At 38.8% G+C, this 10111-nt stretch overlaps 1 protein-coding gene across 1 annotated transcript; it reads right to left on the reverse strand.

Annotated features, from left to right (window-relative positions):
- Positions 1-7238: 7238 nt before the first annotated feature.
- Positions 7239-8869, reverse strand: LOC149118810 (uncharacterized). The gene has a single exon (XM_089280470.1). It carries the CDS (start codon positions 8693-8695, stop codon positions 7946-7948), a length of 750 nt encoding a protein of 249 aa, XP_089136596.1. The 5' UTR covers positions 8696-8869; the 3' UTR covers positions 7239-7945.
- Between the last annotated feature and the right edge of the window lie 1242 nt (positions 8870-10111).

Here is a 10111-nt window from a genome sequence, read left to right on the forward strand (position 1 = left end):
TTAGTCTCCGGTGACTGTTTTGAAAGAAACTTAACAGCCATTTTGCGAGCTAATTTTCTCCATATTTTTAATTATGATATTTAAAAATGACTTCTATTAAAAGCTCTTTTTCAAATGAAACATTTACTTTCATGGGAAATTGTAATGGTTATGATTAATTGGTAACAGGACATTGTGTCATCCAATTCAGTCTGTAATCATAGTCTACTTCACAAATAAGACTCCCGCTTCTCGTTCTTCCAATTTTATTAATCACTTGTATGATTACAGACCAAATTGGACTCCACTCAGTCCTATTACCATTATTAATTTGAAGGAACAAGGGATACCTCTACCATAAGGGAACTTTGACAGAAAGGCTTAGGGAACAAATTTTATGAAATTAGTCAATTTTGAACACAGGTGAAATTTTCAAGGGAATTTGCTATACCCTCTGGGAGGCCCTCATTTTTATCAGCTTCCATATAGCTGTGTCAACATTGAATGTGGTCCCTAGGGAGGGCAGAGGGACTGCCTTTAAAAAGGACAGGGGTTCTCATTGTACCATGGTTATAAAAACGGTTATGGTACCTCTTAGGGTGTTCAGCTATGAGCCTCAAAGGGTCCTCAGTAGAAACGTATGCAGTACCTTTACACGGTGTCAGTGAAGGTTGCCGAACACAGGTTTTGATACCTGTGTTTCATTCACCTTTTTCCTTTGGTCACTAAAAATGGCAACAAGCAAGATAACAACGCAAACTTCTTTTTTTTGTTTTTTTTGTTTTTTTTTTTTTTTGTAGTTAAGCTAACATATGTGCCATTGCCATGGCTTTACCACATCTTTTGGATACAGACCAAACTTTCCAGTCTCGCATATGGCTCACCAAACCTCCCGGATAAGAAAGGAAAGAGCTAAAATACATTTCAACACTTACAATTGGCCAAATTTTTGTATTTTCTGTGGAGACATTTGGGAACATTTGATCCTTTCTTTGTGATTGAATCAGCAGAGCCTTAACCTGTAATGATTATTTTTAGGATCAAGAAGGAAAAATTGGCAATCTCCCAGATTTTGAATTATTGAGGTTGGTATCTCTGTGATTGTCATCATAAACTCTCTAAATACCAAGGAAGAGAATTTAACCTTGGACATTGCCTCAGTCATAACTTTTTCATAGACATTACCTCCATCATATTTTTGTTCTGGCTACGATCCTGAAGGCAATAAATCTTACAAATGTGAACAGACTTAATCTCATGATAAAAGTTTGCAATTCTGGCAAGATATAATTGCTACCCCGCCCACTCCCCCACCCTTCCAGCTTGCTCAATTAGGGCAAGAAAGGGATCATAAAACTTCAAAGCAAATCCAAGCACCATGTGGGAGGACATCAGCGAGTGGCCAAACAGAAAACATCTTCAACCCCTGTGGGTGCCAAGCTGATTGCTGGAGGAACCAGGGAGAGTAGGTGACATTTTTATTCCCTTATATATCTTATAAGATATTTTGCGTTGAGCATTACCCGTCCTAAGTAAAGTGACTAAAGAAACTACTGTTGTTGCTGTGTATCAAGTCACAAGTTAAGCCTATCATTGACAATCAAACCCAATAAACTATTAGCTGTCACTCTTTAGGCTGATTACCCATCTACATTACATACAAAGAAACTATTAATCCTGCTTCAAATAAACTTGCTCAGGGAAACAATAGGAAAGGTATCTGGTCATAAAAAGGTGGATCAAAACAGTTTCCAGCACTTAGATTTTGATGGTTTGTTGTAACCACTACTCTTTATCAGTTGATGCTACAATCATGGTAGCAAAAAACTGCCCCATCATTGTTGAACACATCATTTTCATGATGTAATAGGTTACCATAGCAACAGTATGACCTGCTAAAAACACCCTTAGTTACAGCTTTAGGGGCTTAATATTTAAAAACAGCATGGTGAAATTGTTTTATATCATCAAATTTTATTATTAGTATAAGATGAAACTTTTGGCAAAGTTTTAAAGAAAATCTATACATGGGGTTCAGAGCCACCTTAAGATTTGAGAATTTAAGGTGGCTCCAGATCTGAACCCTATGTACAGAATTTTTTAAACTTTGCCAAAAGTTGCATCTTATCATGCCCATCAAAATTTGATAATATTAAAAGCCCACAATATTATAATGCATGCATAATGCAATAAAGCCCATAAAAATGCAACCTAGAGCTGTAAGATGAGAGATCCTGATAACGAGGTTGGCAGTGTTGTTTCTCTGTGCATAGCTCTGTGTGAACCAGATGGCAGAAAAGAGTCTTGACAGTTTTGCAGGGTAAGGCGTCCAATTCGTAAGCGCTTGACTGCTGTTATTATTCAATTAGGGAGTTTAACAGAGATCGGACTCTGCAAGTGCACACCGCGTTCTGATTGCAAAGGTGTTGGTAGTCAAACGTTGTTATGGTCTGTAGCAAATGAACTGACATGCGAGTGTTAAGCAATTGTCCCTATTTAGGCTATTTAAGGAAGAGGAAAAGGAAAATTCGGATAACCTATATCACGCACAAACCCGAAAAATGACACCCTGTTCAAGGGAAAAACAAAAACTATGAATGGCGTGAACGGTCAACTTTATTTCGTTTCTGTAACGCTGGAAGTTAAGCATCAAACATAAAAATTTGTTTCTTGTTTAATTTAGCTGGGCATTTACACAGTAGAATTTTAGGTGATACAATTTAGATACCGTATCTAAGGATTACACCGGGAACACAATGCCAACAGCCAAAGATACCTATATTTAAGGATCGGGAACCTCAAAAACCATATCATATCCTGCGGCACATATAGCTATTATGTGGCAGGACCCTCCGTCCTTCCCCCTGGGATGTCAACACTGCCGCGGAAGGCTTCAAAGAGGTCTTTGAATATGGAAGAAACTGCTGATCGATTTCACCGAAAAACTAGCAGAAACAGAGCCAACTGTTATGGACATGAGTATACCAGAAATGCTACTGTATATCCATGTAGTCGGCGTCAAGACAGTTTCATCGTGTTATGTCGGTAGTGCTTGCATGTGGGAAGACAACCGAAGCAAGTGGAATATTGCTGAAGTGCGACTCGCGTAATCCTAACTAACGTTTCCACATATAACAGTACAACTTTTCTGATGGAAAAGTAATCCAAATAAATTAAACCTGACAATCTACTGACAAAAAACAATTCGAGACCAGTTCCTCAAGCTAGCGGACAAAAATTACTCCGATAACACCGGCAACGTGCCAATTTACTTTCGACTGTTTAAAAAGCATACTATGGTTCCTCATAAGTTCTGTTCAAGTTACAGTTGTAGTTAATACTTTGCTGAAGTAACTTGAATTCACACACATTTAAAAATTGCTTTAATTTATGTATCTCAGTTTGATTCTAAAGCCAGGCCCATAGGGAGGGCGTGTGACGGATGTGTCTACAACCCCCATGAGCCATGGAATAGGCCATTTCCAAATTACCTTAAGTTTCTTTCTCAATGCGAGTCTTGTTGCCTATCCTTTCACGTGGAAATGAGATTTAATTCACATGCAAATTAAGCTACTTTTTGAATGGTTGTACATTATCAGGCCTCGATAGAGAAGCTTAAGACAACTCGGAAATGGGTTACTCTGTCCATTGTGGAAGATGGTTCAAAAGAAAATGAATTTTTTTTAAAGGCTGAAATAGCAGTGTTATTTTATTCCAATTTGCTAAAAAGTGTAGTTTGAAAATGAAGTCCGAGTGTACTGGTTCGTCCAATAAACCAACACAAGGGAAACATTGCATTCAGTGTTACTTGCTTACTAGCTTTATTGTATTTGACGAAAAAGGTGACATCAAGCCAGTCATTTTAATCGACATATTTACTCCTTTGGCCAATGGGCTGAAAATCTCTTTATTCGAAGGTCCGCCATTTGTAGATTTGTTGCGTGGCATATTTTGAACCAGATTATGTAAGGTCAGCGAACTGAGTGAAAGGGATTTTTGTGACAGTTTCTGTTTCTCAAAATTCATGGCTTTACTTTCGCATTCGGCTGCCCTGGTTTCCTATCGAGCTGCTTTCAAAACGCCCGAAATGCTCTCTCATGCAGATGACCTAATATTTCAAAAATTCCGGGGGTGAGAAAAATAAGGCCAGACCCCCCTACAAGCTCTTGCCTACGGTGATCGCTAAATTCACGCCCCTCCCCCATCGAAAATCCTGGCTACGGACCTGTAAAGCTCCCGGACTGAAACAGGTGTTGGCTATTTGTAGTATCAAGATAATAATTTAGACGATTAGAATTCTTTTTACATTTTGATGCAGAGTAAAGTTCTATTGAGTGCAAATAGTGACGCTGCGTTCAGACTCGGTGTACTCCAAAGACTAACTTTAAGTCTGACCATTTAGTGCGGCGGCGAGCACAAGCAAGGACGAGACCCTTTATCCGGGCACGGATTCTGGTGTGACTACTTGAAAAAAGGTGTGTTTACATTGATTCCCAGTGAGAATCGTACGCTGGAACCAGTGAACATAAGGGTGAACATAGCCTAGAAAAAAAATTAAATTTAACCATCGACCATCCAAAAGCTACATTTTTAACCATCAACCATCAAAGATAACCCGGCCCCATTGAGACCTTCAAAAAGCTAGGCTATGTTCACCCTTATGTTCACTGCTTCCAGCGTACGATTCTCACTGGGAATCAGTGTAAACACACCTTTTTTCAAATAACGTTTACTTTCGGGGACTTGTCAATTTAAGAGAAAAGCTTTCAATATTACACTTTTTAAAAGAGGGATTATAAGATTTTTAATTACTCCACAGTTAGTTATGATTGGTTAAAATCTTAACAAATAGAAGCATATCCTTCCACTGTTGTTATGAAAATTTACGAATGTCCAAACGTTTATTAAGTTAGTTGCGTTTTCGCATTTACTGTTATAACAGAATTTCCATTGCTTGTACAGACCTTCAATAATAGTGCAGTTTGCAAGGTTTGTTTCAGAAAAACGATATTCGATGTTCCAATAAAAATGCTTCTTTATATTTAGCCAGAGAATGAACCTGTTATATTTACTCATAGTCAAGATTAAAAAATTCTCCAAGCCGCATAACTCAACCCGAATTTTCTCAAGAGTTACTTTCATTTCTCTAAGCTGCTTTTACTCTACTTTGCCTCATTTCATGTTATATTGTCAGTAATTTTACCATTTCTGATGCCAGCACTTACTTTTGTGCTAAAACTCTTAGTTATTTTAAAATAACTTATATTTAGCTCAATTTTAAATAATTTCGGTTCACTGGAGCTAATTGTCTTGAATGAAGTGACTTATTCGTGCAGTTTAATTTTGTTACTCCATAGTTAGCGCAGCCAGAGAAATTCGCAAAGATGTTCATAGACAGAACATACGGTGGCTCATAGGGACAAAACATTTCCATAGGGACAAAACACTTCCACAAATCACAAAACACTTGCTCGGATGGAAAACACTTGCTCGGAAAAAAAACAATTGCTGGGATGGAAAACACTTGCACGGGTGACAAAACACTTGCACAGATCGAAAACAATTCTACTAATACAAACACTTTCACAAATCACTATACATTTTCACAAATACGAAACACCCCCACAAATCACAAAACACTTGCACAACCTGAATAACTTATCGAACAGTTAACACGTGCAGAGTGCCTCTAGGCTTGGCTACTAAAGCTCTAAGGCCGCGATACTAAGATTCGCACTTCGCGGGTCGAGCAAACTTCGAACTTCAACTGGAAGGTGAGTACGTGTTCTATCGTATATTTTAATGCTGTTATTCGGTCTGATTTGCTAGTATTACTCCCTGTCCACCATTGTGGCCGTTTAAAGCATTGCAAAATTGTTGAGCGATGACTACTGAGCTATACAACGAAGAGACCAAGAACAAAGTAAAACAATTTTTGAGTCACTTGAGGCATCATCTGGACAGGGAGCAATACTAGCAAATCAGACCGAATAACAGCATTAAAATATACTCAGCTTCCAGTTAAAGTTCGAAGTTTGCTCGACCCGCGAAGAGCGAACTGACCTAGTATCCGGGCCTTAGAGCATTAGTAGCCAAGCCGAGAGGCACTCTGCACGTGTTAACTGTTCGATAAGTTATTCAGGTTGTGCAAGTGTTTTGTGATTTGTGGGGGTGTTTCGTATTTGTGAAAATGTATAGTGATTTGTGAAAGTGTTTGTATTAGTAGAATTGTTTTCGATCTGTGCAAGTGTTTTGTCACCCGTGCAAATGTTTTCCATCCCAGCAATTTTTTTTTTTTCCGAGCAAGTGTTTTCCATCCGAGCAAGTGTTTTGTGATTTGTGGAAGTGTTTTGTCCCTATGGAAATGTTTTGTCCCTATGAGCCACCGTACGAACAGCTTGATTTAGGAGAATTCACTAGGGCTTACAGCACTGAAAATGCCCAAGCTGTCAGCTCGCAATGGTGGCTTGTGTTAATCCATTCCAATGAAAACGGGATTACACAAATTGTTAGTGACAGTGTTATTCCGTATTCCATCCACGTAGCAGACTTTTGGACAGACCTGGGATGACCTGGGATAGTAAAGTCATCTTCAGGGAGGGGAGGGTACAAGCGAGAGCGCGAAAAGATGGGGCCCGTTTGTGGCTATTCGTGTTGGACTTTCGTTTTCGTTGCCACAGCTTACTGTGTAACTTTGTTAGCACTTGGGTTTGTGTCGCACGTGTTCCTCAGTTTTAAAATGGAGATGGTTAAATAAATGCATGCTTATCAATGGACATGCCAGGGATCACGTCTGTTACGTTTTCGTCACGTTTCGAATACTCTGAGGTAGGGATTATGAGGCCAGACAATTCACACTAGAGGAGATTGGGACTAGACTAGACTAAACTAGACTAGACTAGACTAGACTAGACTCGACTAGACTAGACTCGACTAGACTAGACTCAACTAGACTAGACTCGCCCTAAGTCCTTTCGTCTATACCGCCCTTATGCGTTTGTGTTCACCGAACTGACACTTCCGACCGTAAGAGAAAAGACCGACTGACAGCAGTCTACGTTTTGAACAGCTGGGGATAAGTTAAATTTTCACGTGGATAACTTATCACAGTATTTTCCTGCCGATATTTACAGCATAGTCCAGGGGAAAAATGAAAGTTTCAGTTATGAACTGAAAGAAAAGCCTTGCTGATGTAATGTGATGTGAATTTTAAGATCGATGAGCGAGTATCATGTAGCTTCATGTACTATATACGAATATCGTAAACCTCATTTTATTTCACAAGAAATTCTAACCAAAAGGTTTAACCTAGCTACAGGAATTCACGATACTACATTATTTCTCGATCAGTAATGCGCTCTAATTTTTACACACTAATTAAAATCATGGCCTGATCATTTACAAAATTTACGTACCATGAACATTGTCAAAGTCCCCCCAAATAGTCTTTTACCCTAATTACAACCTAGACTGTACTTTATGCAAAAAATGTTCTTTGAAGATGAATCAGCTGATGTGATGTGATGTAAATTTAAGATCGATGAGCAAGTATCATCGCACTATATCGTAACCCTGGAATAAGTCGTGTGAAAGCATTTCTCTATTTGTAATGCACTCTAATCATTAAACACTATCAAAGTTATTAAAGTTAAAAAATACTATGAAAATTGCCAAAGTCCTTCCAGCGGTCTTCTATCCTAATTACAATTGTTCTTTCAAGATGAGTCAGCTGATTGAATGTGATGTAAATTTTAAGACCGATGAACAAGTATCATCTACCGATTTATTTCTTAAAATATTCTAACTTAAAGGTATAACCTATAATACTACATTGAAATAAGTCGTGTGAAAGTATTTCTCGATCACTAATGCACTAGTAATGGTTATTAAACGCTAGTATTAAAACTATTTTTCTCTAATTTCAACCTAGGCAGTCCTTATGCTAAAACAGTTCCTTCAACATGAATTATCTATTCTTAAAGCTGGGTCTCATGTCTGTTTCATTCACACGTGTGAAGTCTGGTACCATGTGCACAGTGGTCGTTCGTCTTCTCTGCAGCAATCGTGAATTATTCAGGTTTCCAACTGTGGGAACATCTGAATGTCTCCGAATAGCTTTACCAGCTGTATCGCCTGAAAACTTTACGTAGAACTGGTTACTGTGCACCGTGTTAGTTGAAAGTTCTTCAAAGCGGTCATCTTCATTCGATGATACGTCTTGTTTGCTTTGCTCGTTCTTCGTGTTCTGTGTGCGCCCAAGTGACGTTATATCGCTTCCTGCCTTGAAAGTAAAGCGGCTTGTCAAATCTTCTCGGATATCGCGAGGTAATGGCGAAGCTGGAAGGCTGTGTCTTTTATTTGTGACGGCAGGCAGCTCGAATTTGGCAGAGCCGGGAGCGTCCCCACACGACGAGGTTCTGCGTAGTAAAGGACGGTTTGCTTGCAATGACTCCTGGGGGTGTGGTCGATCTCTTCCAATCACAGCTCGCTGTTGGAAAAACTGAACTCTGAATTGCTGGGGCAGGCTTTCCTGTCTCTTAATAACTTGCTTCTTGAAGGCGTCCTGTTTTATTGTCAAATGGTTCAGTGCCATCTTTTTCTCTTTCTCGAGCTGTTTGAGGAGAACCGACAGATCTTCGTCTTGCTTTGAGTTTCTGTCGATGGCTCTTTTCATGTCCGCGGTCGGCAGGAGATAACGAGCTAGTTGATCCGTCATGGTGGTTGATAAGTGCAGGGATGCAGAAATGATACGTGTTCACAGTTCGAAAGGTGGCGGTAAAATGAAGCTCTAAAGGTTTTTGCGTTCTCTTTGTATAGAGTTGAACGCGCTGAAGCATTGTTTACAAACACAAAGGCCAAATCCTATTTACATCTTCCGCTGTTAAAATAATCTCAATTTGTACGCATTCTTGCTAAAATGGTGACCGATCGAAAATACTGCCCAGAAATGTCACCAGAATTTCTTTTTGAATGTGGTATAGGACGCCATCAAAGGCTAAATTTAATTATTATTATTGTCGAGTTGTTCAGTTGATTATTCAGGATTATTTTGCAATCTGACTAATCCTATTACGTTAACTTCACACTCGGTTTCAATAGTATTATACAATATTAGCGCTAGGGACCAAAGCTGTTGAGCAAGTTATTTTCCCTTTGGGGTTATATGAGTACCATTTCTGAATCTGGACAGTTATCAACCCAGACCGTTAAATAACACCAAGAGAATTATAATTATTATAATTATCTACTTAAAAGCAGGGTATGTGTCACTTCAATATGATTGAGGGTTTTATAATTTACCTCCATGATTTAGATGGCCTTGGCAAGATAAAAGCAGGTTCATAGAAGTTACAAAATTATCCATGCCAATGGTTACTCCGCATCTTAGAAAACATAGTGTAAAAAAACTAAGAAACAAAAAGAACTAAACTCTGTAATTAAACTACATGTGCTTTTCGAGAGTTAATCGTTGTTTCATGAAAATAAACCGTGTTCGTCGGCGTGAGTACATCCTTGTCATGTTTTATACTCACACGCCTACTTTGCTCTCTGCACGCGTCCGCTCAACCATCTCTTATTGCTCACATTACTTGCGAGGTGCCGTTGTTTCTGAGGTATTTTTTTAATGAAGGACAATTAAAACTCATTAAGATATCTCTTATTAAGAGTAGAAACCAAAGTAATCATTCTAGTCAATGACAAAGGACACAAACAATGAACCAATCAAAGCTCGAAGTAATTACATGTAGTTGACGTGTAGGAAAACGTGTCCGACCGTCTCACGTGCTTTTTGCTCGTGTCAGCTTAAACATCCCTTGGTTGCTCACTTTATTGCGCTGTGCCGTTCTGATTGGATGAAAAAGTGGTGCGAGTTTTTGACGCCAATCATGTGGTGTAGTAATGCAAAACCAATCACTTTTCGACACTCAAGTGAAAACCTCGTTCGCCTGAAATAACCGGTATCTCTTTTGTCAAGAAGTGCTAATAATAATAAATACATCGTGTACTCATGGGAATTACACATTGTTCACGACAAAGTTATTCATGAGATATATAACGGGTATGGAAATAAATTTAAATATTATGATCGCTATCGGCTTCTTTATCTCTTGACATTGCAATTCGATCCATT

The sequence above is a fragment of the Orbicella faveolata genome, unplaced genomic scaffold, assembly GCF_042242905.1.
Source record: "Orbicella faveolata isolate gen_17 unplaced genomic scaffold, um_ofav_v1 contig_1, whole genome shotgun sequence".
NCBI classification, from domain to species: domain Eukaryota; kingdom Metazoa; phylum Cnidaria; class Anthozoa; order Scleractinia; family Merulinidae; genus Orbicella; species Orbicella faveolata.